At 59.0% G+C, this 23065-nt stretch overlaps 1 protein-coding gene and 1 long non-coding RNA gene across 2 annotated transcripts; one reads left to right on the top strand and one right to left on the bottom strand.

Moving 5' to 3' along the window:
- Positions 1–779: 779 nt before the first annotated feature.
- Positions 780–21818, bottom strand: PELP1 (proline, glutamate and leucine rich protein 1). Its single transcript, XM_025864109.2, has 17 exons — positions 21533–21818; positions 13605–13669; positions 13117–13222; positions 9127–9276; positions 8844–8915; positions 5886–5945; positions 5452–5602; positions 5074–5203; positions 4850–4937; positions 4324–4412; positions 4127–4243; positions 3868–4015; positions 3566–3725; positions 3103–3158; positions 2766–2972; positions 1242–2660; positions 780–931 (listed from the first exon to the last, which is right to left on the bottom strand). Exons 1-17 carry the CDS (start codon positions 21779–21781, stop codon positions 839–841), a joined length of 3360 nt encoding a protein of 1119 aa, XP_025719894.2. The 5' UTR covers positions 21782–21818; the 3' UTR covers positions 780–838.
- Positions 17798–18954, top strand: LOC141370716 (uncharacterized). Its single transcript, XR_012374997.1, has 2 exons — positions 17798–17901; positions 18710–18954. It is a non-coding gene; the product is annotated as an uncharacterized lncRNA (long non-coding RNA).
- Positions 21819–23065: the final 1247 nt, after the last annotated feature.

Below are 23065 nucleotides of genomic sequence, written 5' to 3'. Positions count from 1 at the left end.
GCATGTCCTACCCGCTCCCGCGCACACGAGGGGCCCAAGGCCGAGGGTCAGTGTGTTTACGGGGACCAGACGCTGGCTGCGACGCGGCCACGGCTCCACGCGGAGGAGAGCGCCGGCGAGCTTCTCAAACTCCCGCAGGGGGAGGATACGGTCACTGGAAGGCCCAGCCCCGACACTGGGCTCACACTTCACGGGGTCAAGGACCAGACTCCTCCGTACCTTTCCTGTTTCTCTACATCCCATCCCGAGCAGCCTGCGCTTTCGGGCCGAGGGAGACTCGTGTGTGTGTGTGTGGCACGTGTGGTATGTGTCTGGTGTGTCTGGTGTGTGTGTGGCGTGTCTTTGTGTGTCTGGCGTGTGTGGTGTGTGTCTGGCGTGTGTGGTGTGTTTGCTGTGTGTCTGGTGTGTGTCTGGCTTGTGTGGTATGTGTGTCTGCTGTGTCTTGGTGTGTTTGCTGTGTGTGTCTGGTGTGTGGAGTGTGGTGTGTGTCTGGCGTGTGTGGTGTGTGTGTGTCCGTCCGTGTCCGTCCACCTTCACTCGCAGGGACACGCCGTGCTGACCCCCCCACGTTCCCACGGCTGGACCCGGACAAGCAGCGCCGCGCCCTCGCTCGCGGTCGTAACCGCCGGGGAGCCCGGCGCGCGGCACACCGGGAGCGCAGAGGGCGAACAGTGGGAACGCCCGGCCCCGCCGGCTGCCGGGGAGGAACCCGGGGGGCGGCGGGGCAGCACGGACAGCCCGGCCGGGGACGCGGTGCTGCAATAGGCGGGAGCGGCAGGTGATATCCCAGAACGTAAGTTTATTGGAAACCAGGAGGGCGGGCGCGAGCAGGAGCACACTAGGAATCAGGCTCCGGGGCCGGCGGTGGCTTCTCGTCATCAGGGGGACAGTCGATGAAGTCAGCCAGCATGGCGGCCGTGTCGTCCTGCTCCTTCGGGGACAAAGAAAAGTGGAAAATGACACACACACGCACACACGGGCCGGGCTAGGGACGGACACACACGCGCGCACGCACACACACGGGCCGGACACACACACACACACGCACACACGGGCCGGGCTAGGGACGGACACACGCACACGCACACGCACGCACACACGCACACACGGGCCGGGCTAGGGACGGACACACGCACACACACGCACACACACACGCACACACGGGCCGGGCTAGGGACGGACACGGCGGCCAGGGCGCGCCCCCCCCCCCCCACCCGGGGCTGCGCCCCCCGCCCGCCCACCTTCTCCTGGAGGGCTGCCGTCTCGGCCTCCGCCTCGGCCGCCGCCTCCTCTGCGGCGGGTGTCTCGGGGGGGGGCGGCGGCACCCCGTCACCCCCACTGTCAGTCCCCTCCTCCAGCAGCGTCGGGGGAGCCGAGGGCGGCTCCTCCACAAGCTCCGGCGGCGGCGGCCCGGCCGGGGGGCTCCCGGCGGCCTCCGGCCCCTCCCCCTGCGAGGGCAGCGCCTCAGGGGCCAGCGTGGGGGCGGCGCGGGCGCCCGGCCCCTCCCCCCCGTCCTCCTCCTCCTCCTCGTCCTCGTCGTCGTCCTCGTCGTCCTCGTCGTCGTCGTCGTCCTCGTCGGCCGCCGGCTCCTCCACCTCCAACAGCAGCCCGGGCTCGGCCTCCGGCGCCGGCCGCACCCCCGGGGACGAGGCAGGGGGCGGAGCCGGGGCGGGGCTTGGCGGCGCAGGGCCCCCCGCTTCCGCCGGCCCCCCCGCCGGGCCGAAGTCGGCCTCGTCCAGCTCCTCCAGCTCGTCGTCGTCGTCCTCGTCGTCCTCGTCGTCGTCCTCCAGCTCCCCCTCCTCCTCCTCCTCCTCGAACTCCTCCTCGAACTCCTCCTCCTCCTCCTCCTCAAAGTACTCCTCCTCCTCCTCCTCCTCCTCAAAGTCCTCTTCCTCCTCCTCCTCCTCCTCCTCCTCCTCGTCGCTGCTGTTGATGTTAATGACCGTCAGGTCTTCCTCCAGGGAGGGGGGCCCCCCGCCCCCAGGAGTCCCTTCAGGGACCAGCTGGGGGGGCGGCAGCGCCACGGGGCCCGGCGCGGGCGGGGGCGGCGGGGGCGGGAGAGGCCCCGGGGCCGCGGGAAGCTCCTCGGGCTCCTCCTTAGCGGGCACAGGAGGGGAGGCCGCGGGGGGCCCGGCTGGAGCCGCCGGCGGGGGTGTGGCGCCCGAGGGGGGCGCGGGCGGCAGCGGTGGCAGCCCCTCGGGCACGATCACCACGCTGTCGTCTGAGTCGCTTTCCAAGGAGATCTCCACGTCGGACGCCTCCTCCTTATCGTAGTGGACGAAGGCCGGCCTGGGCACTCTGCCCCCAAAAGTCTCATCCGGGGGCAGAGCGGGCGGAGGGCTGCCGCCCGGGGCGAGCACGGGATCCTCATTTGAGCCGGCCCGGTGGTTCTCAGGGCCGGGGAGGAGCCGGGGGGGTACGGACACCAGGCCCGGGACAGACAAGCCTAAGTGGTTGGCTGCGGCTGGAGGTCCGGGCCGCGCCGGGGGCGGAGGGCCCGCCGGGGGATGGAAGGGGGGAGCCCTGAACGGAGACGGGGCCTCAGGAGGGGGGACGGGGGCAGGCGTGGGGCAGGTGGGGCCGGTGGGCTGCAGGGGAGGAACCCGGGGGTGGGTCAGGGCAGCACAGACCACCAGCGCTTCCGAGCAGAAGGACGACACCTGGGGAAGAGGCGAAGGGTGGCCATGAGCCTCAGGCGCCGGGGCGGGGGGGGGGGGGGGCCCGGCTCCCCCCGAGGGGGGGGCGCGGCCCCAGGGGGCAGCTACCTCGAGGCTGTCCTCGCGCTGGCCGAGGGAGAAGGCCTGCAGGGCGCAGGCGAGCGGGGGCGGGCAGCGGGGGGACGGCGCCAGCAGCAGGGCCAGCAGCAGGCGGTACAGCTCCTGGCGGCAACGGGAGCTGGTGTACGGGGAGCTGCCCAGGGTCTCGCCCCGCTGCAGCCCCATGACCAGGGGCACGACCAGGTCGTGCAGTCTCTGCAAAGAACAGGGGGCACACTTGGAGGCAGCGCGAGGACCCCCGCCCCTCCTGCAGGGCCGGCCCCCCCCTCCCCCAGGGCTGAACGCCCCCGCTCTGGGGGCGGCCCCCATGCAGAGCTCCACTGACCCTGTGAGTCTCCTCCTTGATGAGAGGCCCGCACATGAGGACTGTCCGGCTGAGGCCTGCGGGAGGAGGCGGCGTCTCAGGGGCGTGCTGGCGGCAGCAGGGAGCACGCAGCCCACGCGGGGCGTCCGCCGCCACCTCCAGGCTCCTGCAGCCCGGCCGCGTGCGACGAGTGAGGAGACGCGCTGCCCACGTGCGCCCACGGATCCGGGGACGGAAGCACGCGAGCCCCGAGGGGGAGGCCCCGAGCGCCTCGTGGGGAGAGTGGAAGCCCCACGGCGCAGGCCCCCGCGGGAGCCGCAAGGGAACACGGCACGCAGAGCCGCAGGCGGAGCTGAACGGGAGCCTGCAGGGCTAGCGGGAGGGCCCGGAGCCCCATCTGGGGCGGGGCCCCTACCCGTGCCCCCCGCCCCCGGCCGCCCGGGCTGCAGGGTGCGGCCCCTCCCACCTCTCCCACCTCTCCCACCTCTCAGCGCGGCCGCGCACACGTCACTGTTGGCGTTGCTGTCCCCCTTCCGGTGGCTGGGCGGGGCCATGGCCTCCCCCAGATCCAGCTTCAGCTTCTTGGGAGCGCTGGGCTTCCCGGTCTGCAGCCCCCCGTCCGGGCTCCCCCGCGGGCTGCGCAGCTAGGGGAGGGGGGAGACCTGGGTCACCGGGGCCCGGCCGGCACAGAGGCGGACGGCAGCGGGAGACGGCGTCTGGTGAGCAGGCTCGCTCCAGCAGGGGCGCAGACGAGAGTCCCCCGCCAGGGGCAGGCGCCCCACTCACCTTCAGAGCATCCGCCGGCGGGGAGATGTCACTGAGCAGGTGGGAGAGCAGGGCCTCCCCCGAGGCGCCCCCCTGCAGCACTCCTGCCGAGGCCCCACACACCTGCACCCACAGCTCCAGCACTGCGTACACCTTGGTCCGCACGGTGCTGCGGGGGAAGGGGGGCAGAGAGCAGCCCGTGAGGGGGGCGCCGCAGGCGGGGTTCTCCTGGGAGCCCCCACCCACCCTCTCCAGTCTGTGCCCTTCCCTCCACGGTCACCTGTAAGGCCTCTCCTGGCCTGGAGAGAGGGTATCCCGACCCAGGTTCCAGGCATTGAGGACCTGGGGAAGCAGGCGGCTGATCAGGCCCCCAAAGCGCAAGAGGCGGCCTCCACACCTGGGGGTGAAGACAGAACAGTGACCTCCGTTCCCGGCACACCCTCGTCCCTTCACTACACCCTGTCCCCTCCCGCTCACGCGAGGATGAGTGCGGAGAGCAGGTCCAGGGCGTCCAGGTGGATGGAGGGGAGAAGTAGCAGCCGCAGGGGACCGTCTCCAAGCAAGCTCTGCAGGAAGATACGGCAGGAGTAAGGGGGCAGCGGGGGGAGAAAGGGAAATACGGAGAGAGACCCGTGCACACGCAGGAAGGAACCTGCCTCCATGCCCGGCTGGCCCAACCAGACAGACCCCGTCTCTACAACAGACCCGCGAGAGGGTGACGGGGAGCACGGCTGAACCTCTCAACGGTGCTGCCCCAGCGGAGCCCCGCGTTCACCCTCCCCGGGGGAGGCATCTGCTGGACGGGTTCCGAAGACCGCGAGTGCGCCCCGGCGGGCACGTGTGTGGGGACAAGCACAGGGAGTGGCAGCATCCGGACGAGGGACGGGGCTGGCCGAACAGCCTCGGGGAGGACACTGCTGTGGGAGCACCGCCCCCCCCCCACGCTGCTCTCTCTCCGCCCGGGGCCCGAGGACGGGCTGCAAACAGCCCCAGCTCCACTCACGATGTTCTTCGCGCTGATGCTGAGCGTTCGGCAGATGACGTCCAGGATTTCCTGCACAGGGACGGACACGGGAGCCCCAAACTCAGAGCTAAAGAGGGGGAGAGCAGAGAGATCCTCAGCGCGGGCTCCTCAACGTGACTCCACCCCCCCACCCCCTTCCCGATGGGGACGACACCCCGAGCTCAGCCCCCACCCCCCGTGCCCTTCGGCACTCGCTCGCACACCTGAGCATGAGCCCCAGGCAGCGGGCCAGTCCGCAGAAGCGCTGTCGGAGCCGGAGGAGGGCGTGCGCGTCCCCGTCCTCCGAGGGCGTGAGCAGCACCTCCACCCCGGGGCCCTCATACTGCACAGGGGCTGCACGGAAACACAAGGACGTCGCACTCCCAGGCCCTTGGTCCGCCCCCTTCCTCCTCCCTTGTGGAAGGGGACACAGGCTGCTGGGACATCCGCTGCCCGGCCGCCGGGGCCCCCCGCCCCCCCCATGCCGCCCGCCCCTACCGGTCTCTGCGCCCTCGCACAGGGCCCCCAGCAGGCTGTGCAGGGAGGCCAGCACCCTTCCCACCGCACCGCCCGCCCCTACCTCCCACGCTGCCCACCCCTACCTGTCTCTGCGCCCTCATACAAGGCCCCCAGCAGGCTGTGCAGGGAGGCCAGCAGGCTACGCAGCTCCTGCTGCCAGCTCTCCGTGTGCTTCAGGCCCTGGGAGAAGCCAGCGCCCAGCGACGGCAGCCGGGAGTAACACTCACAGGCCAGCTGCGGGAGGAAGGTCAAGAGCAGTCAGACGGGACTCCGGCCCAGCCCCAGAGCACCCCAACCCCCACACGCCAAGAAAGAGCTCAGAAGGGAACAGAAAGGACATCGAGGCAGCAAACCACAGACGGGAGCTGGAGGCAGAAGTCACGCCATGTGGATCGTGTGCAGGGAACGGGAGGGAAGAGGGAATGCAGTCCAACCGCGGGAACAGAGAGAAAAGCCGAAGCCAACAGAAGCTCCAGCTCAGATCCCCAGGCTCACCACCTCCCTCTCTTCCCTTTACCTGCTGGAGCTGAGGGCTCAGGGCATCCACCCGGGACAGGAAAAACGAGGCCAGCTTGCCCTGGGTCAGAGGAAACAGGAAGAGGCTGGTAATTCGGTTCCGAGGGCCAGAGACGCACACCCCCGTCCACTGCCGGGAGCAGAACGCAAGCCCAGGCTTCCTCCCTCCTGCAGACACGGGAGGCACGGCGCCGGACATCAGCCCCCGTCAGCAGCCCACTGCCCCGTTCGGCCCCAAAGACACAGCGGGGGGGGGGGGGGGGGGCGGTGTCTGCAAAGTGACAGCCCCCTCTGTGCAGCTGCAACGAGACAAAGGTCCGAGCCAGGAAGCAAGGCCCCAGGCAGGGGTTCGAGGGCAGGGCCAGGTCAGCACAGGTCAGAGCAGCCTGTCCACGGGCGAACACCCGCCCAGCCGGCCACGGGAGAGCCACAGCTACCTGGGGCTAGAGTCAGAGGGGCCTGCGAACGGGGCCGGGAAGAAAGATTTTTACCGCCTCACCACCCTCAAAGTTAACTACAAACGGGGACAGAGAACCCCGGCAGCACCGGCAGCATCGCTGCCTGCCTCCAGGAGAAACCGCGCATTTTCACTCGTCATGATCAGCAGGCGTCTTGAAACATCAGTCATGGGCGTCACCGACTTGAAAGGTCTACGATCTCGTCATCTGGCATGTTAACAACGAAACCCACGCTGCTCTATCGGTCGTTTAAAATACACGTTTCTATCAGAATCCGCTTCCCTTGCGATTCCGTGAGCTTTGGGAATTTAAAAGCATCTCTGGGAAGGAGTCCGTGGCCCGAACAAGGGCAAGAAGGGCCGAAGCGGACACAGAGAAGGAGTGAGACAGGACCCCAGCTCCAGGGGGGAGTGAGAAGGCGTCAGGAGGCCCCGAGAAGCGAGCAAGGGGCGCAAGAGCGGCCAGCGCCGGCAGACAGGCCCGGCAGGGCTGAGAAGAAGGGCATCCACACAGTCGGATCCGAGGGGAGACCACCGCCAGGAGCACACAGAGGCCGTGGACCCCAGGCTGGGGAGGACGGACCCCGTGGGGACGGGGGTGCCTCGTGCACAAGAGTGAACTTTCGGAGGGGCCGTCGGCTGAGGCATCAAGCACATGGAGCGACTTCTGGGACGGAGGCCAAGCTTCCCAGCCTCCCCCCACCTGCCCCGGGGAGGGAACCGCGTGAGGTTTCCCACATCACACTTCGGGACTCAGTGACCACCGGGCAAGCGCTGTTCTCGCTGATCCCGGGGCAGAAGGCCTAGAACCGCTCCCCGTGGGACCTGGAGGGCACTCTCCCCACCACGCGGGAGGGTCCGGAACACTGCAAACCAAGAACAGCAACCGCCCCTACGTCTCCTGATTCCCCTGCTTCCCCAAGGACGACGTTTCCTAGAGAGCAGCCGGAGGCCCGACTAGAGCGGCCCTGCGCTCTCAGCCCACTCCTGCTCACGGTCCCCCCCCCACCCCCAGACTGCGGCGCAGAGCGGGCTGAGGCCCACGGAAGGCTGTGTGTCCATGAGCACAATAAAGCTCGGCTCGCGGACACGGCCCTGGCGACCCACGAGACGCACCCAAGCAAGGGCTCACGCGGGACATCCCACCTGAAGAGCGAGCACCCGCGCGCACACAGCCCCACGGCATGTCCCACGTGTCCCACCCCACAGAACCACTCGTCACCTTGGCGAGGAGAGCGAGCGCCCCTGCGGGACTGACTGAACAGCCTCGGAACACCGAAGGGGCAGCATCCTGGACCGGGAGACCACCGCTACCCTGGGAGCTTCCAGGGACGAGCCAGAGGACAGACAGATACTCCAACGGCACGTATCCGCTTCCTCAGTCCCGGCTGCAAGGTCCTCCAAGTACAAACCGCCCGGGAGCCTTGCAGATTCCTGCCCGACATGCTGGCAGCCGACAAAACCAAAACCCTCGGTAGAGGGCCGTTCTCCAGATGACACTCTATTCTTAGCAAAATAAAGGCACATACACGCTCTAACAACATATGAAGTCCTGTTAGCTCTGGAAAGGGCCCTCAAATTTCTGGCCCAAACTTCAGAAACTTACGGATGGATGAATTCTCCACACTCAAAGGGACGATGAAGAGGCACCAGCGCAGGAAACACTGGGCATCCCAGAGTCCCCGACTATTCGAATCCTGACCGGGCAGTGACAGTTTCTCCCTGCATCTCACAGGCGGGGGGCCGGGGGGGTGCAGGCAGACACAAATACACCCACTCGGAGCTGAACCAACGGAGCCCTGCAGTAACACCTCCCTCTTCTGACCAGAGCAGGCTCGGGCACAAAGACCCAGCCTGCATCATCTGAGCAGTTCATTTACAGAGCATTTTAGAAGGAAGGCAGAGTTTACGGAACTCAGTAAAACTTTTGTTAAAAAAAACAAAACAGGGGCGCCTGGGTGGCTCAGTTGGTTAAGCGGCTGCCTTTGGCTCAGGTCATGATCCCAGGGTCCTGGGATCGAGCCCCGCATCGGGCTCCCTGCTCAGCAGAGTCTGCTTCTCCCTCTCCCTGCCACTCTGCCTACTTGTGCGCTCTCTCTCTGTCAAATAAATAAATAAAATCTTAAAAAAAAAAAAAAACCCTTGTACGGGTCATGACGGAGAGAGTTTAGCCGGGAATACGCGTCAATACAGGGAAGAAGTCAGTCAGGAAGGCTTTCTGGAGGAAGTGGCCAGAGCTGTAGGCACCAAGTGAAAGAGGCGGGGAGCAAGACAGGCAGGGCGGAAAGGGGAAGCGGTGCCGGCTTCGGCGGCAGACGCGGGCTCCATTCGTGAGCAATCTCAGGCAGGCTGGTTTATCTGTGAGCATGAAGCGCTAGGAGGTGGCGGAGTCAGGTGGCCGTGCGCTCAGCGGACGGGGGCTCAGAATCCTCCACCACGGGCCTGAGCTAAGACAGCAAGCGAGGATTACACAGCTGAAGAGGACTGTGGGGGAGCACTTACTCTGAGAGACCCACAGGCCCGAGGAAAGTAGGTCATGCAGGCCTTCATTCCCTCCAGCGCGGAGAGCTCACACTGTGGGCAAAACAGAAAGTCAGGCCAAGGCGCAGAGCCCAAAGCCCCCAGCCCCCAGGCGCACGCCACCACCCCTCACGCACCGTCCTCGGCCCTCCCTCTCCTCCCTCCCCTCCCCGCTCCCCCCCTGCTCCCTGCACTCTAACCCGCTGGAGGGTGAGCACTGTGCGGGCCGGGGGGGTGGGGGGCGGGGGGCCAGGGGGGATCTCACCTCCGGCCTGAGGCCCAGCAGGGAGGTGAGGAGGCCGGGGAGGTGGTTCATGGAGATGTCCCGGAAGAGCGTGGGCAGCTGGGCCGCGTAGCGGAGCAGGTCCCTCAGGACAGCCACAGCCAGCTCCATTGTGGGGGGCGGGTCCTGGGACTAAAGGAAACGACACCCGTGCTCCTGAGCTCACCTTCGCAGGCGCCAAGAAGCAGCGGCACGGGAGGCAGCACAGCACAGGGCTTCTGAGAAACCCTCCAGTTACGTCACCGTTGCCCACAAATCCACTAGGGACACGGGGAACCCCAACGTGGCGTGTTTGTCTACAGAAAGGATGTGTGTCTGCACTTTAGTATCACGGGTATCTGGGGCCTTGAAATGTGTTCAGAGAGGAAAGAAACAAAGCCAGGCCTTACAGATCTGACTAACAGGAAGATGTCGAGTGTCAGGTTCCCCCGACTGCACTTCCCTGCTGGGAATGGAGGAGAGCACTTCTCACCGTGAGAACAGCCTCAGCCACAACAAAACCGCCCCGTGTCGCCAAGTGGGCTTCAGCCTGGCTCACACCTACCCTGGACTCGTGGAGAAAGAAACGGTTTGGATTTAGGACTTCCCTGGAAAAATAACACGTACTACAGGAAACAGAGTCGGCACCTGTCTCCCACTAGACCCGAGGCCACAGGTACAACATGAGTAGGAACACTTAGCGAGAAAGTAAGAACGGGAGGGGGAGGGGCGGACTGGGTGCCGGGCATGGAGGAGGGCACGTGATGTGATCAGCACTGGCTGTTACGTGCAACTGATGAACTGCTGAACGCTACAACTGGAACTCACGATGTACCATATGTTGACTAACTGAATTTAAATTAGAAAAATAAAAAATAAATTTAAAAAAATAAGCACGGAGGGCCCTCCAACACTGCCCAGTACCCCCTCTGCATTTCGGTCCAGTTAACCGGCCCCTCCACTCACACCTTCTCCCACCACTGCCACCTTCACAGAAGCCCAGGGACGGGCAGGAGTCCCGGCCAAGCCTGACACCGCCCCCTTCGTTACCACCGTCCCTCCATCCTGTCACCCAGCGCCTGCCCCTGAGAGTCCTCCACAGGCAAGCGCCCCCTCCGTAAACACCCTTCCCGAGCCCCGCCCCCTGTGAGACCCAACATCTGGATTGTCTGGCTTCTCCACTTCCCTTCGTTCTCCCGCCCCCAGTGTCCGAGCTCCGCCCATCTCCTAACCCTTGAGCTGCTAAATCTGAAACAGGAGTCCGTCCTCACCTCGCTCCACCTCTGAGCGGCAGAAACAGATGGGTCGTGCCTCTCCCCTCCATGCACCCACCCCACAGCCCTGCTACCCTGTCTGCAGCGCGTCCTCTCTCAGCTCCTTCTCCCCTACCGGCACATCCGGTCCCCGGAAGAACCCGCGCTGCCACCCCTCCCCTCCGGGCCCGGCCGTCCGGGTGCTCTGAAATCCGGGAGTCATCCTGGACATGCCTGTCCCACCATCGGGACCTGTCCACTTTGCCTCTAACCCTCTCCTGAACTCAATCAACTTCTCATCATTTCTGCAGCCTCCTCTCCAGCCCAAGTTACCAGGACATTTCCCTTCTACGTGGTCTTTCTGCTTCCACTCTGGCTTTCTAGTCCTTTCTCCACACAGCTGCCAAGGTAGTACTTCCAAATGAAAATCTGATCACGTCACCACCATCACCACCACCATCTCCTCCTCACCCCTACTCAAAACGTTCCATGAAGGACGCCTGGGTGGCTCAGTCAGCAAAGCGTCTGCCTCCGGCTCAGGTCGTGATCCCAGGGTCCTGGAATCGAGTCCCGAATTGGGCTCCCTGCTCGGCGGGAAGCCTGCTTCTCCCTCTCCGTCTGCCTGCCCCTCCACCTTCTTGTGCTTTCTCTCTCGCTCGCTAATGAAATAAATAAGATCTTTAAAAAAAAAAAAAAAAGACCCACCTCTCATGAATTCCCAGTGTTCTAGGAATAAATACCAAGCTCCCTAACATGCCCAGGCCACCACGCGTGGCTTGGTCCCTACCTCTCTCCCCCCTACTCCAGTCACGTTTCATCAACCCCACCCAGCCACACCAGCTTGCTTATATTTCTCCACATGGGCCAAACTCCTCTTCTCTCGGGGCTTTTGCACACTTACAAAACGTTCTTAGCCCAACTGGCTCGGAAAAGCCCTCCCTGGACCAGGGGCCCACACTGGTCCAGCCTGGGTCAGAGTCTCTGGTACGTGTTCTCGGGGAGCTGTGCTCTTTACCCCCACGGCACGTGCTGCGGTGCATCACTTCAGCCCGCTGCGCCTTCTGTTTGTAAGTAGGCTCCACGCCCCACCTGGGCTGGAAAATCACCGCCTGAGGTTGAGAGTCGCACACGCTACTGACGGAGCCGGCCAGGCGCCCCAGTGTACGCTTATTCTAGTGAAGTCTCTTCTGCTAGAAAAGGGATCGGCAAACAGTAGGTATAGTCTGTGGGTGCCTATTTTTGTATGGCCCACAAACTAGAAATGAGTTTTACATTTTTAAAGGGCTAGAAAAGAAAAAAAGAAACAAAATGCAACTGAAACCAATTGTAGTTTGCAAAGCCTAAAACATTTCCTATCTGTATCCCGGAGCAGAACACAGAGAACCCTCAAGCCCGAAACTAATGTAACATTCTGTCATCAGCTGCATTTTAACAAAAAAAACCTTCCTAAAGAAAAGTATGGCCAAAGATAGGAAGGAAAACTACCTTCAGATTATTCTACTGAGGGGGAAATAAAAGGAGTCTCATGGTCAGCAGCATGATTTAGAGAATTTCTGAATAGAAAGAATTCTGAGTACACTGAGATGTTTAGCACCTACTTTGTATAACTATCCGAGAAAGTTTTCAGGAGTTTAAAAATTCAGAGGCTGATTAAAACTGAATGAGATCTGAACACTGTCACATACAACTATGTAAATAAAGGACAATAAATTGCAAGAACAATATGGCGGATTAAAATGCTCTGATTGCAGGTGAAAATTAAAACAGAAGAACTACAACAGAGTAACTATGGAACAAAAACATCTTTCACTCCAATACGTGGATTTATGGATTTCTATGATGGGCTACCACATAAGTACTACTTATTTTTTTTCAAAGACTTTATCTATTTGACAGAGAGAGACACAGCGAGAGAGGGAACACAAGCAGGGGGGAGTGGGAGAGGGAGAAGCAGGCTTCCTTGCAGAGCAGGGAGCCCGATGCGGGGCCCGATCCCCGAACCTGGGATCATGACCTGAGCCGAAGGCAGACGCTTAGCTGAGCCACCCAGGCGTCCCATAAGTACGATTTATTGATCTGCTCCAAATACATCCTCTAAAATGTGAACACCAGCTAACTGGAATGAACCATTAGGAGATGGTTTACGGGGTGTATTTTCTGAATAAAATCGTTCTTTAATTTACCATCTGCAAACATTTACTTCACGGGAAGTTCTCCAACCCCCCGTGCTGGACTCCGAGCCCATGCCAGTGGGGTCCGGGGTCACCTGACCACTGCCCCCCAGAGCTTAGCACTCAGCCCCCTGTGCTCAGAATGTGCTTGCTGAAGAGCTATGTGGGGAAATCATCAAAGCATGTAAGAGCAGAAAAAACTGAAAATGTTAAGAGAAAGAAGGGAGCAGGAAAAATATAAATAAGTAAACAAAAATAAAATACCTGGAAAAAGGAACTTTCGAGATGTCACATGTTAGAAAAGCTAGCGAGGAAGTGAAATCAGTCAGTGGTTGCAGTGTGTGAAAGGTCAAATGAATTAAAATTACCCCCTGGATAAAAATATCAAAAAGTTTACAGCCGTGTTTGTATCTGAAGCTCATGCTCTGCTCCCTGCTGTCAGGACGCTGCCTTGGTCCTCAGGACTCAGTGTGTGGGCCGGGGACATGTGCAGGCCGGGGATGTCCGGGCCGGGGACATCTGGCCGGGGCCTGAGGCATGGCGGCGGGGGTGGGGGTAAGAACCTTTACCTGCAGGACCTGCTGAATGCTCCGGAGCCAGGACACGCAGTGCTGCTGGAACATCTCCGTGGGGCTCTCCCCCACCAGCAGGGACAGCAGACACAGGCCCTCAAACCTGACAAGGAAGTAGCCAGTGACAATCCGCAGCGGCTGCCACACTCCTGAGAACGCTGGTCACCGCGCTGGGACACTCACGAGACCAGAGCAGACGCCACCTCCAGACCCTCAGTGCTTTCTAACTCCCGAAATGCCTGGAGGGCTCGGGGTGAGGTGTGGGCAGCAAGGAAGCAAGGACCAGAGCTGATCCCAGGTGGGACAAGCCAGGGGCCAGAACAGGCAGGCACCCCAGGGGGGCCCAGGGAAAGAAGGAAACGCTCCACCCTCTCAACGGAGAAGTCTCTGAGTCCACAGGGTGGTGACAATGGAGGGACAGACAGATGGACAGCCCGCTTCTTAAGGAAACACCCCCTGGAGAAAAAAGAGGCTTAAAGACTCACCGGGTTTTGATGGAACCGAGCCGTGCATTACTGAGACCCACCAACGCCCCAACAGCTGACAGGTTCTGGGGGAGCAAACGGGGAAGCGAGTCAGGATTAGGAAGCTGCTGATGACGGGGGAGCGCTTCTCTGGGCCCTTCCGTGCCCTCACCTACGAAGCCTCTCCTGACGTCATACCCCCTCTGAGGCCCGAGGCCCCATTTTCAGCAGCTGACACACAGAAGCCTGTGCCTCAGGCCTTCCTCCAGGCCCGTCCTGCCTGACCCCTTCTCCCACCTCCCACCCAGCAGGTTAGTGCCCCGCAGAGGACAGCCCAACTCATCCCAGCGACGCGCCTCCCTCAGCTCAGTGTCCCTGGACAGCAGCCAGCGCAGAGCAGACCCCACACACACTTGCTGGGTGGACCTCATCTGCTACCCTCTTCCTTCACCCCCCAAACCTCCCTCGTCCCGTCCCCAGCTCCCTGAAAGCCGTTAGCCAACGCCAGCACAGACCCAGTCAGCCAGAGCCTCCTTCCCTCACATTCCGGGGGCCCTGAGACAGGTTTCCTCCTCAGCCCTCCCCCCGAAAGGCCACGCTCCTCTCGTGGACCCTGGGCCTCCCTAACCGTGCTCATCCCTCATGCTCCCGACAAACACCCTATGCACGGGGTCAGACGAAGGAATCCAGAGCTGGACAAAATAAACAAGGTCGCTCATGTCATGAAGGGTCATGTTTATTCACTTATTCAGTCAGTGTTTATCCAACGTCGACTTCATGGGGGACACTGCTGTAGGTGCTGGGGAGCTTGTATTCTAGGTAGAGGAGGCAGAAAATAAACAAACGACCAAACACGAAACACTGTGTTGGATGCACTAAGTGCTGTGGGGCAGAATAAAGCAGACTCGGGAAGGAGCGGAAGGAGCGAGTGCCTGGCGTAGGGGAGGGAAATCGTGTTTCACGTGGAGCAGGCACAGAAACCCTCTCTAAAGACGCCATTTGAGCAAAGTGAAAGCAAGACGCACTCCCGTCCACACACCCTGCTGATGGGATCGTAAGATGGTGTGGCCACTTTGGAACATTCTGGCAGCTACTCTCCGAAGGTCATACAGCACATGACCCAGCACTTCCACGCCCGGGGACATGCCCAAGAGAACGGAGAGTTCTCACGAGAACTCGCACAAGAAGCTCACAGCATCATCCCCAACAGCCAAAAAGTAGAAACAATCCAAGGGCCCACCAAGTGGCGAATTAACGACAGAATGTGGCGCATCCACAACAGAAGAGTATGTGGCCATTAAAAAAAACAACAAAAAAAATAAGTTCTGAGACACAGATAAACATTAAAAACATGACGCTACGTGAAAGACACCAGACCCAAAAGCCACATGTTGTAGAATTTATTTATATGAAACGGTCGAGGTAGCCACATCCAGAGACAAAAAGTAGAGAGTGGCTGCAGGGAAACGGGCAGTGACCCCCACGGGGCACAGGGCTTCCTTCTGGACGGATGACATGTTCTAAACCCGATCAGGGTGGGTGCATGCCCGGCCGGCACAGGCGGGGAGCACTCGACCCTTGATCTCGGGGCTGTGAGTTCAAGCCCCACGTGGGGTCTAGAGATTACTTAAAAAATAAAATCTGTAAAAGTAATAATAATAAAAATGAATAAATGAAATTGATCACGGTGATGGTTGCACTACTCCGCAAGTAAGCTACAGAAGAGCAAGGAGGCGAACTGCAGCAAGGGAAGAGCGAGCAAGAGGCGGATGTCATCAGAGTGGAAAGTCCCGGGGGCAGGGCAGAGGTCTCAGGGTCGTGCAGGCAATGGGGGATCTGTACTCTGAATAAGATAAAGGCCACGGGGGGGGGGGGCGCGCACAATATTATCTAACCTAAATGTATTTTTTTAATATTTTTTATTTTTTAATTTATTTTTTAGTAAGATTTTATTTATTTGACAGAGAGAGACACAGCAAGAGAGGGACCACAGGCAGGGGGAGTGGGAGAGGGAGAAGCAGGCTCCCCGCCGAGCAGGGAGCCCGATGCGGGGCTCGATCCCAGGACCCTGGGATCATGACCTGAGCCGAAGGCAGACGCTTAACCATCTCAGCCACCCAGGCGCCCCCTAAATGTATTTTTTAAAAATAATCCACAACACTTGAGTCGCTTGCTGGGAGGCAGATGCAGACGGGAGGCGGCTGTGGTGAAGATCCAGGGGAAAAGTGACACCTCTTAACCAGCGCAGTGATGCTGGGGACACGGAGAGTCAAACTCTGGATCTCTTCTGAAGGTAGAACCAACAGGATGGGGTAACAAACCGGACACGGGGGAATCCAGAGAAGAGGCAAAAAGGATTTCAAGATTTTTAGCTTGAGCAACCGGGCAGATGGAGCGGTGGGTTCCTAAAAGGGGGACTCTGCAGGAGGCACAGGCTGTGGGGGAGAATCGGAAGTCCGGGCTCAGATACCAGGAATCTGGGACACCCACCTGACATCAGCTTGGATGTGCCAAACAGGCGCACGGCGGGCAGGGCTGGATGAGGAGCGATCTTGGCTGGAGCGTGAATATGGAACTCTGTCGGCCGCGGACGGGGTCAGCTCACCCAGGGAGAGCGTGAAAGAGAGGAAAGCGGTAGGAGCACAGGGTTCTTGGACAAACACTCAGAGGCCGGAGGGAAGGACGGATGAGAACGGTGACCGGAGAATCAGGACAGTGGCGTCCCAGAAGCTGAGAGAAGTTTCAAGAAAGAAGGAGGGGCCAACTGTAGGAAATGCTGCAGACCCTGGTGGTCGCGGGCGGTGTTCGAGAACTGCCACGTGACCAGGTAAAGGGGTGATTCAGCAAAAGGTTAGGCTGGGAGCCTCAACGGCAGGAGTTCTAGGGGACGGCCACTGTGGGAATGATTCGTTCCATCTTTTACGGATAAAACACGAGAGCGGAAGGTTGACAAGACACAAGACATTGCTATACTCTCCCCACAGGACACTTCTTTCAGAAAGAAAAACCATGACTTCACAGTGAAGAAACCTGGCAAATGCCACCTTAGCCCAGTGATCGAAGACGACACCACCAGGAACTGGACAGAGAACACCGTGTGTGCCACACACACCCCCCCTTCCGCACTATGATGCACCAAAAACAACACCCGGCTGCAGTTTCCTGCCAAAAATACAACCTGCGTCAACCCCCAGGAAACTGCCCTGAGCCCACACTCAGGGACAGCCTAAAAAATAATTTCCTCTAACTCTTCAGAAATGTCATGCTCTGGGGCGCCTGGGTGGCTCAGCTGGTTGGACTGCCTTCGGCTCGGGTCATGATCCCGGGGTCCTGGAATCGAGCCCCGCGTCGGGCTCCTGCTCAGCGGGGAGTCTGCTTCTCCCTCTCCCACTCCCTCTGTTCTTTCTCTCTCTCAAATAAATAAACAAAATGCTGACATTTGGAGCACCCCGGGTGGCTCAGTTGGTTAAGTGATTGACTCTGGGTTTCAGCTCAGGTCATGATCTCAGGGCCATGATGTCATCAGGCTCTGCACTCCCTCTGCACTTCCCTCACCCTCTAAAATACATAAATAAATCTTTAAAAAATAAATAAAATAAGATGTTGACATTTGGGGCATCTGGGTGAAGGGTATACGGGAATTCTTTCAATTATTCTTTCAAATTTTCCTCAAACTTTGTCATTTCAAAGCAATGTTATTGAAAGGAAAAAAAGAAGAAGAATGGGAGAATCGGAGACAGCAAGTACAAATAATTCTTTTGAGGAGTCTTGCCATGAAGAGAAATGGGGCAGGAGACAGCGGGGTTGGGGCTGTGGGGAGAGGGGTGTTTAAAGCAGCTCTGAGCGGTACGCTGAGGAAATCAGAGGGAAGATCTGATGAAGTGGGGGGACAGGGGCTAGATCTCACGCACAAACAGAGGGCTGGCCCGAGACAGGGGCATGGAGCAGCTCACCCCTCGCCGTGGGAGGGAAGGCAGAGCATATGGACACAGATGCAGTGAGGCCGGCAGATAACCCATGGGACTGCCCATCCGACTGCCTCTACCTTCTCGGTGAAACGGGAAGCAAGTCATCAACTAAGAGGGAGGGTGCAGAGAAGGAGTGAGAAGTTGTCTAGGAAAGCAGAAATGTGGCAGGATTGCTGGGCAACACCAGGGTCCACTGGAGGTGATGATGGCCGCGCATGCTAAGTGAGACCAGTCCGCAAGGACATCGGTTCTTCTGCCGCCACAGTAAATTCACCACAGCCGTGGTACTGCCAGGCAAGTACAACCAAGGGAGAGGGACAGACCAGGGATTATAATGGAATTTAAACTGGGTAAGAAGGGGAGAGAGAACATGACAGATAATAAACAGGTTAATTTTCAAATGCTGATAAATGCTAGCAAGAAAACAGAATAGGACAGTGTGGCAGAAAATGCCCAGGACGGGACAGACTGGAATGGTCAGGAAAGACTCCTGTGAACAGGAGCACAGAGGCGGAGACTTAAGTTTGAGTTCACCCTCCCATGGGTTTCCCAAGTTTCCCAGCAAAGAGCCAAGGAGCTGGTGAGCAATGGCCTCAGCATACTCTAGAAACGAGGTTAGCCTGGGCGGCTGGAGTACGGTCCAGAAGTTGTACGAGATGAGGTCAGGAGGTTAGCAGAGGACACACGAGGCAGGGCCTCATGCAATGATAAATTACTGTGTGGTTCTGAGCAAGAGAATGTTGTCATCTTATTGATATGAATAAATGTTTTTTAAAGTAGGCTCCGTGCCCAACATGGGGCTTTGAACTAACAACCCGGAGATCAAGAGTTGTGTGCTCTATGGACTGAGCCAGTCAGCGCCCTTTTACTGATATTTTTAAACAGATCACTGGCTACTGACTGGGGAATGGAACAGGACAAAGCCCTGGGGATAAAGGCAGAATAAGACATTCCATCCTTCTAAGAACATGTAGCATAGAGGAAATGAGATGTGAGATTTACTTTAAAATGCTGGGGGAGAGGGGTAGAGTTGGGAGAATGGGCATGAAACCATGTTGGTAAGATGTTCATTGTTAAATCTGGGTGACGGGGAAAGCATAGGGTGGGATGGTTTAAAATACTAATTTTTTAAAAAGATTTTATTTATTTATTTGACAGACAGAGAGAGAGCACAAGCAGGGGGAGCGGCAGGCAGAGGGAGAAGCAAACTTCCTGTGGAGCAGGGAGCCCGATGGGGGACTCGATCCCAGGACCCCGGGATCATGACCTGGGCCGAAGGCAGACACTTCACTGACTGAGTCACCCAGGCGTCCCTCAAAATACTATTTTCTCTACTTTTGTGTAATCTGAATTAAGTTCCATCTTTTTTAATTACACATAAAAATAAAGCAAATCAAAGCCTAGCTGTTTGGTGTGAAGGAAGAAGGTTGTATATACACATGAAACGAATAAACACATCATTTCAATACATTGTAGGAAAGACAGCTAAGGTTTCCCAAAGGCAGTGAAAAGCACAGAACTGAAAAGATTTTTCTGGGGAGCAGGGAAGCAGCACAGGGAGGGACCCCAGGCAGACAACAGTTAAGTGCAAACGCCCGAAGCCAGGAAAGCCCAGCTAGTGAAGGATTTTAAAACATGGCAAATGGGATCAGAATTTTACTTGAGGAAGCTCACTCCAGCTGCTGTGCGAGAAATGGATGAAATGCCACAAGACTGATGCAAGGAGACAAGTCAAGAGACTTGCTATAAGCCACACCAGAAACTGTGAACGGATCCCGTCTCACTGTGCAACTACTGAGTTCACAGTACCTATAGGAAAGCAAGCTGTGATTCAGCCTAAACAGATGGCCCAATCAATGGATCTCTGCCTTTCCAATAAGCTCTGAGCCTATTGAGTTACTTTATTTCTCATCTCAATGAGACTAGAAATTCTCCAAGGGAAAAGACTATGCCTATGTGTCTACCCAGAAACAAGAAGCAATAGTTAACGCTTAACAGGTACTCAGTAGTGTTTGAATGAAAACGTATGGGGAAGCAAAGCAAACCCTCCAGGCGGCAGCACCGCAAACCCTGTGAACCGAGGATCCAATCCGAGAGACATTAGCAAGAAAAAAGGCAGGATATGCCCAAAATTGTGGCACAGGCAATATTAAAGGGGAGTCTAGGTTCCCACATCACCTTCAGCTTTGCTCAATATTCTTTTTTTTTTTTTCAAAGATTTTATTTATTTATTCATGAGAGAGAGAGAGAGAGGCAGAGGGAGAAGCAGGCTCCCAAGGAGCAGGGAGCCCGATGCGGGACTCGATCCCAGGACCCTGGGATCATGACCTGAGCCGAAGGCAGACGCTTAACCATCTGAGCCACCCAGGTGCCCAGCTTTGCTCAATATTCTACTAGGCTTTAGACACTTGCGGGAAACAAGCAAGATGTTGAATTCATGAGCTTGCCTTGAGGGGGGCGGGGAAAGCTTGGGACAAGAAGCCACACGCGTACAAGCAGAAGAGACAGTATTTCAGAAATACTTAAACCCACATGAATTAGAAGACGGAAATTGAGAAAATGTGTACTCAGTTCCCACTTCCCAAAGTGGGCTGAGACAGCAGAGGAATGGACCTGGCACCCTCAACAGTGAGGAGTAATGTCAGTAGCAGCGATAAGACCGTCCCTGACGAGTCTGGGGCTAAGCTCAGAGAACCACCCAAGGCTGTGACAACCCTCTCTCTGGAAGGAAGCATAGCGCTGGGAAGGTCCCCGTAACAAAGACTTGACAAAGAAGACCTTATGTATATGGATCTTGAGGGGTGGGTAAAATTGGGGGGGGGGGCCTAGGAGAGGACGGAGGGCAGGGGCTATTAAAGGAGCACTTACCCTCAGACATCATGTCGGACACACTATGCCTTCTTACAATCAGTGCTCTCACCTGGGCGAGAGGACACGGTTCAAGCTAGGACCAGGGCAATGGGAAGGATATGGAAAGGAGTGGACAGCTCTAAAAGCTACTTAGATAATAAAACGAGGGGCGCCTGGGTGGCTCAGTCGTTAAGCGTCTGCCTTCGGCTCAGGTCGTGATCCCAGGGTCCTGGGATCGAGCCCCGCATTGGGCTCCCTGCTCCGTGGGAGGCCTGCTTCTCCCTCTCCCACTCCCCCTGCTCGTGTTCCCTCTCTCGCTGTGTCTCTCTCTGTCAAATAAATCAGTAAGATCTTAAGGAAAAAAAAAAAGATAATAAAATCAACAGGACTGCATATGAGAGAGATATGGGAGTAAGAACGTGTTTAGGATGACATCTGGGTTTCTGGTTTGCGGAACTGAAGGGATGTTAGTACATAATCCTAAGGACCCCTTCCAAGCCAGTCTACAAAGCTCTGCCTGATCTCTGCGTTGCCCGCCCCCCGTGCCCACTCTCTTCCCCACCACCTCTGAGCCCCACACACGATGCCCTTCTTTTCACTTCCTTCCTCCCACAGGACTTTCCCATTCTCTTTCCCTAGCCAACCCTCTACCCATCCGGGGAGGTGGGGGTCTCAGCCTAAACCCCAGTGCCCCAGGAAATCTCTGCAATCCTCCAGGTCAGGTTAGAGGTCTACTACACGATTCTCAGTGTTTCAAGACACTGTGTTCACCGCCATTGCATCTGAGCGGAGCGCCCGGGGCTCAGCCTCAGTAAGAGCGCGGTCAGTTGTCTCCATCCATTCCCTCAGTCCAAAGCGTCCCAAAACCAGACACGCGAGGGGGACGGGGAGACGGTGCATCCATTGGGTGGCGCGGCCTGGAGTCGGACGCACGCTCCCGAGCGACCACCAACAGCCCAACGGTGGGGCAGTGAGGCCCTTCCTGTCTCCCCGGAGTTTCCGCCGCCGGCGTGAACGTTGCCCAGACTAACACGGGCTCCGGCAGAGGCGCTCCCAGGCCTCCCCGCCCCCCGCGCCCCCGCAGCGGCGCCAGCTCCCCAGCAGGGCCGCGGGCGCGCGGGCCGCACTCACCTGGGCCCCGCCCACCGTCCCATGCAGCCGCAGGAGGCACATGAGCCCGGGCAAGTGCGGGGCCGAGCGCACCGGGGGATGCACAGGCGCCACGGCGCTCCCCGCGCGCGGCTGCAGCAACCCGGACACGCTCTCTAGCAGCAGCAGGCGGAGACGCGGGCCCGAGCCCACCGCCGACAGACCCCCGGTCCCGCCGGGCACCCCGGCCGCGGAGCCCGCGGAGGGCCCGCTCAGAACGGCTGCCGCCATCTTCGCCCGGGCTCCGGTGGTGGCGTGGCGCGATGACGCAAACGCACCGCGACGGGCGCCTGGTGGGGAGGGGGCGTGAGGAGGGGGCCGCGGCCCTGCGCACTGCGCGGCCGGGGGTGGGGCTCTGCGCGCCGCGCGCGAGGGAGCATGCGCGGGCGGGGCGGGCGGGCCACGTGGGCCGGACAAAAGGCGCGGGCGGCCGCGGGGCTGGGGTGAGGCGGGCCGCCCGGGGCTCGGGGCCCACGGCGGTCCGTGCGGCCGCCGTCGGAGGACGTGTGTGCAGTGACGGCTACGGACAGGCCGCCGTCCGCGCGCCCGGCGGAAACAAGTTCCAAGAGCACCCGGCCTCTCCCCGAACCCCCCGCCCAGGGCAGTGCCCGCTTTCTGACACCGCTCCGTGCACGGACACGCAAACGCGAAGTCCGTCTTGCAGGAGCGGCGGCTGCCCTCGGCCTGTCCCACGATGTGTCCCTCGTGGCCGCTTTACGCTGCTTTTCCAAGCTGCAGGCTACAGTGAAATGAGGGCGCCATGATTTAATTCTCTTGCTGCATACTTGCAGCCGCTCCGCTTTCTCCCTCAGACACTGAACACTCGAATACTTCTCTCTTAGCGTGCTTTTCGTGCACGAGGATAATCTAATACTTTGAAAGAAAGTCAAGGCTAAGGGTCACCTTTATTCCTCTCTTCCTGCCCCTCTGTCTAATCCGTCTTCAAGTCCAATTCATTAACCCCGTTCGGCTGGTTTTTTTTCTCTTGTTTCTCCATCTCCGGGGACCCTCTGGTCCCCCCCACCATTCTCATGTGGCCTCTTACAAAGGCCTCTTCATGGCTTCCCTCTTGGCCCTGCGTGGTCCCTTCTCCGCAAAGCAACCAGAAGTGGTCTTTTTCAAGTGTTAAGTCAGATCTTGGCACCCTCTGCTTAAAGCCCTTCAGTGCCTTCCAAATAGGTGAACGGCTCCTAGAATCCATGTGATCTGACGCATACCCACCTCTCCGACCACCACACATACCACAGGTACCCTCAGTCTCCCTGTCTTTTCCTATCCTTGAGCCAAACTGGCCTTTCTACCCTCCAGCCAGCCCCCTCCCACCACATGCTGCTGCTTCTGCGTGGAGAAATTTTTCTTTCAATCTCTGATACCGCCTTGCCATCCTCAAAAAGGGCTTCTTTTTTAAGTAGCCCCCACTCCAAACCCCTTCATCCTTTACCATATCACCCCGCTAATTTTTTTTAAATAACTCATAACATCTCAAGTGTATTTCTTTCTTTCTTTTTTTTAAGA

The sequence above is a fragment of the Callorhinus ursinus genome, unplaced genomic scaffold (genome assembly GCF_003265705.2).
Source record: "Callorhinus ursinus isolate GAN/ISIS: 27379988/994484 unplaced genomic scaffold, GSC_fseal_2.0 scaffold43, whole genome shotgun sequence".
NCBI lineage: Eukaryota > Metazoa > Chordata > Mammalia > Carnivora > Otariidae > Callorhinus > Callorhinus ursinus.
The sequence above is the reverse complement of the archived record's forward strand: the minus strand, read 5'-3'. Positions and strand labels throughout refer to the sequence as shown.

Bases quoted from the DNA above. Each gene is read 5' to 3' on its own strand.
- PELP1 (XM_025864109.2), bottom strand. From the start codon at position 21,781: ATGGCGGCAGCCGTTCTGAGCGGGCCCTCCGCGGGCTCCGCGGCCGGG. The intron at 5,603-5,885 runs GTAAAGGGAAGA...TTCCTCCCGCAG, and splicing joins TGAGCCCTCAGCTCCAGCAG to CTGGCCTGTGAGTGTTACTC. The intron at 3,726-3,867 runs GTGAGTGGGGCG...CCCCTCCCCTAG, and splicing joins CGCCGGCGGATGCTCTGAAG to CTGCGCAGCCCGCGGGGGAG.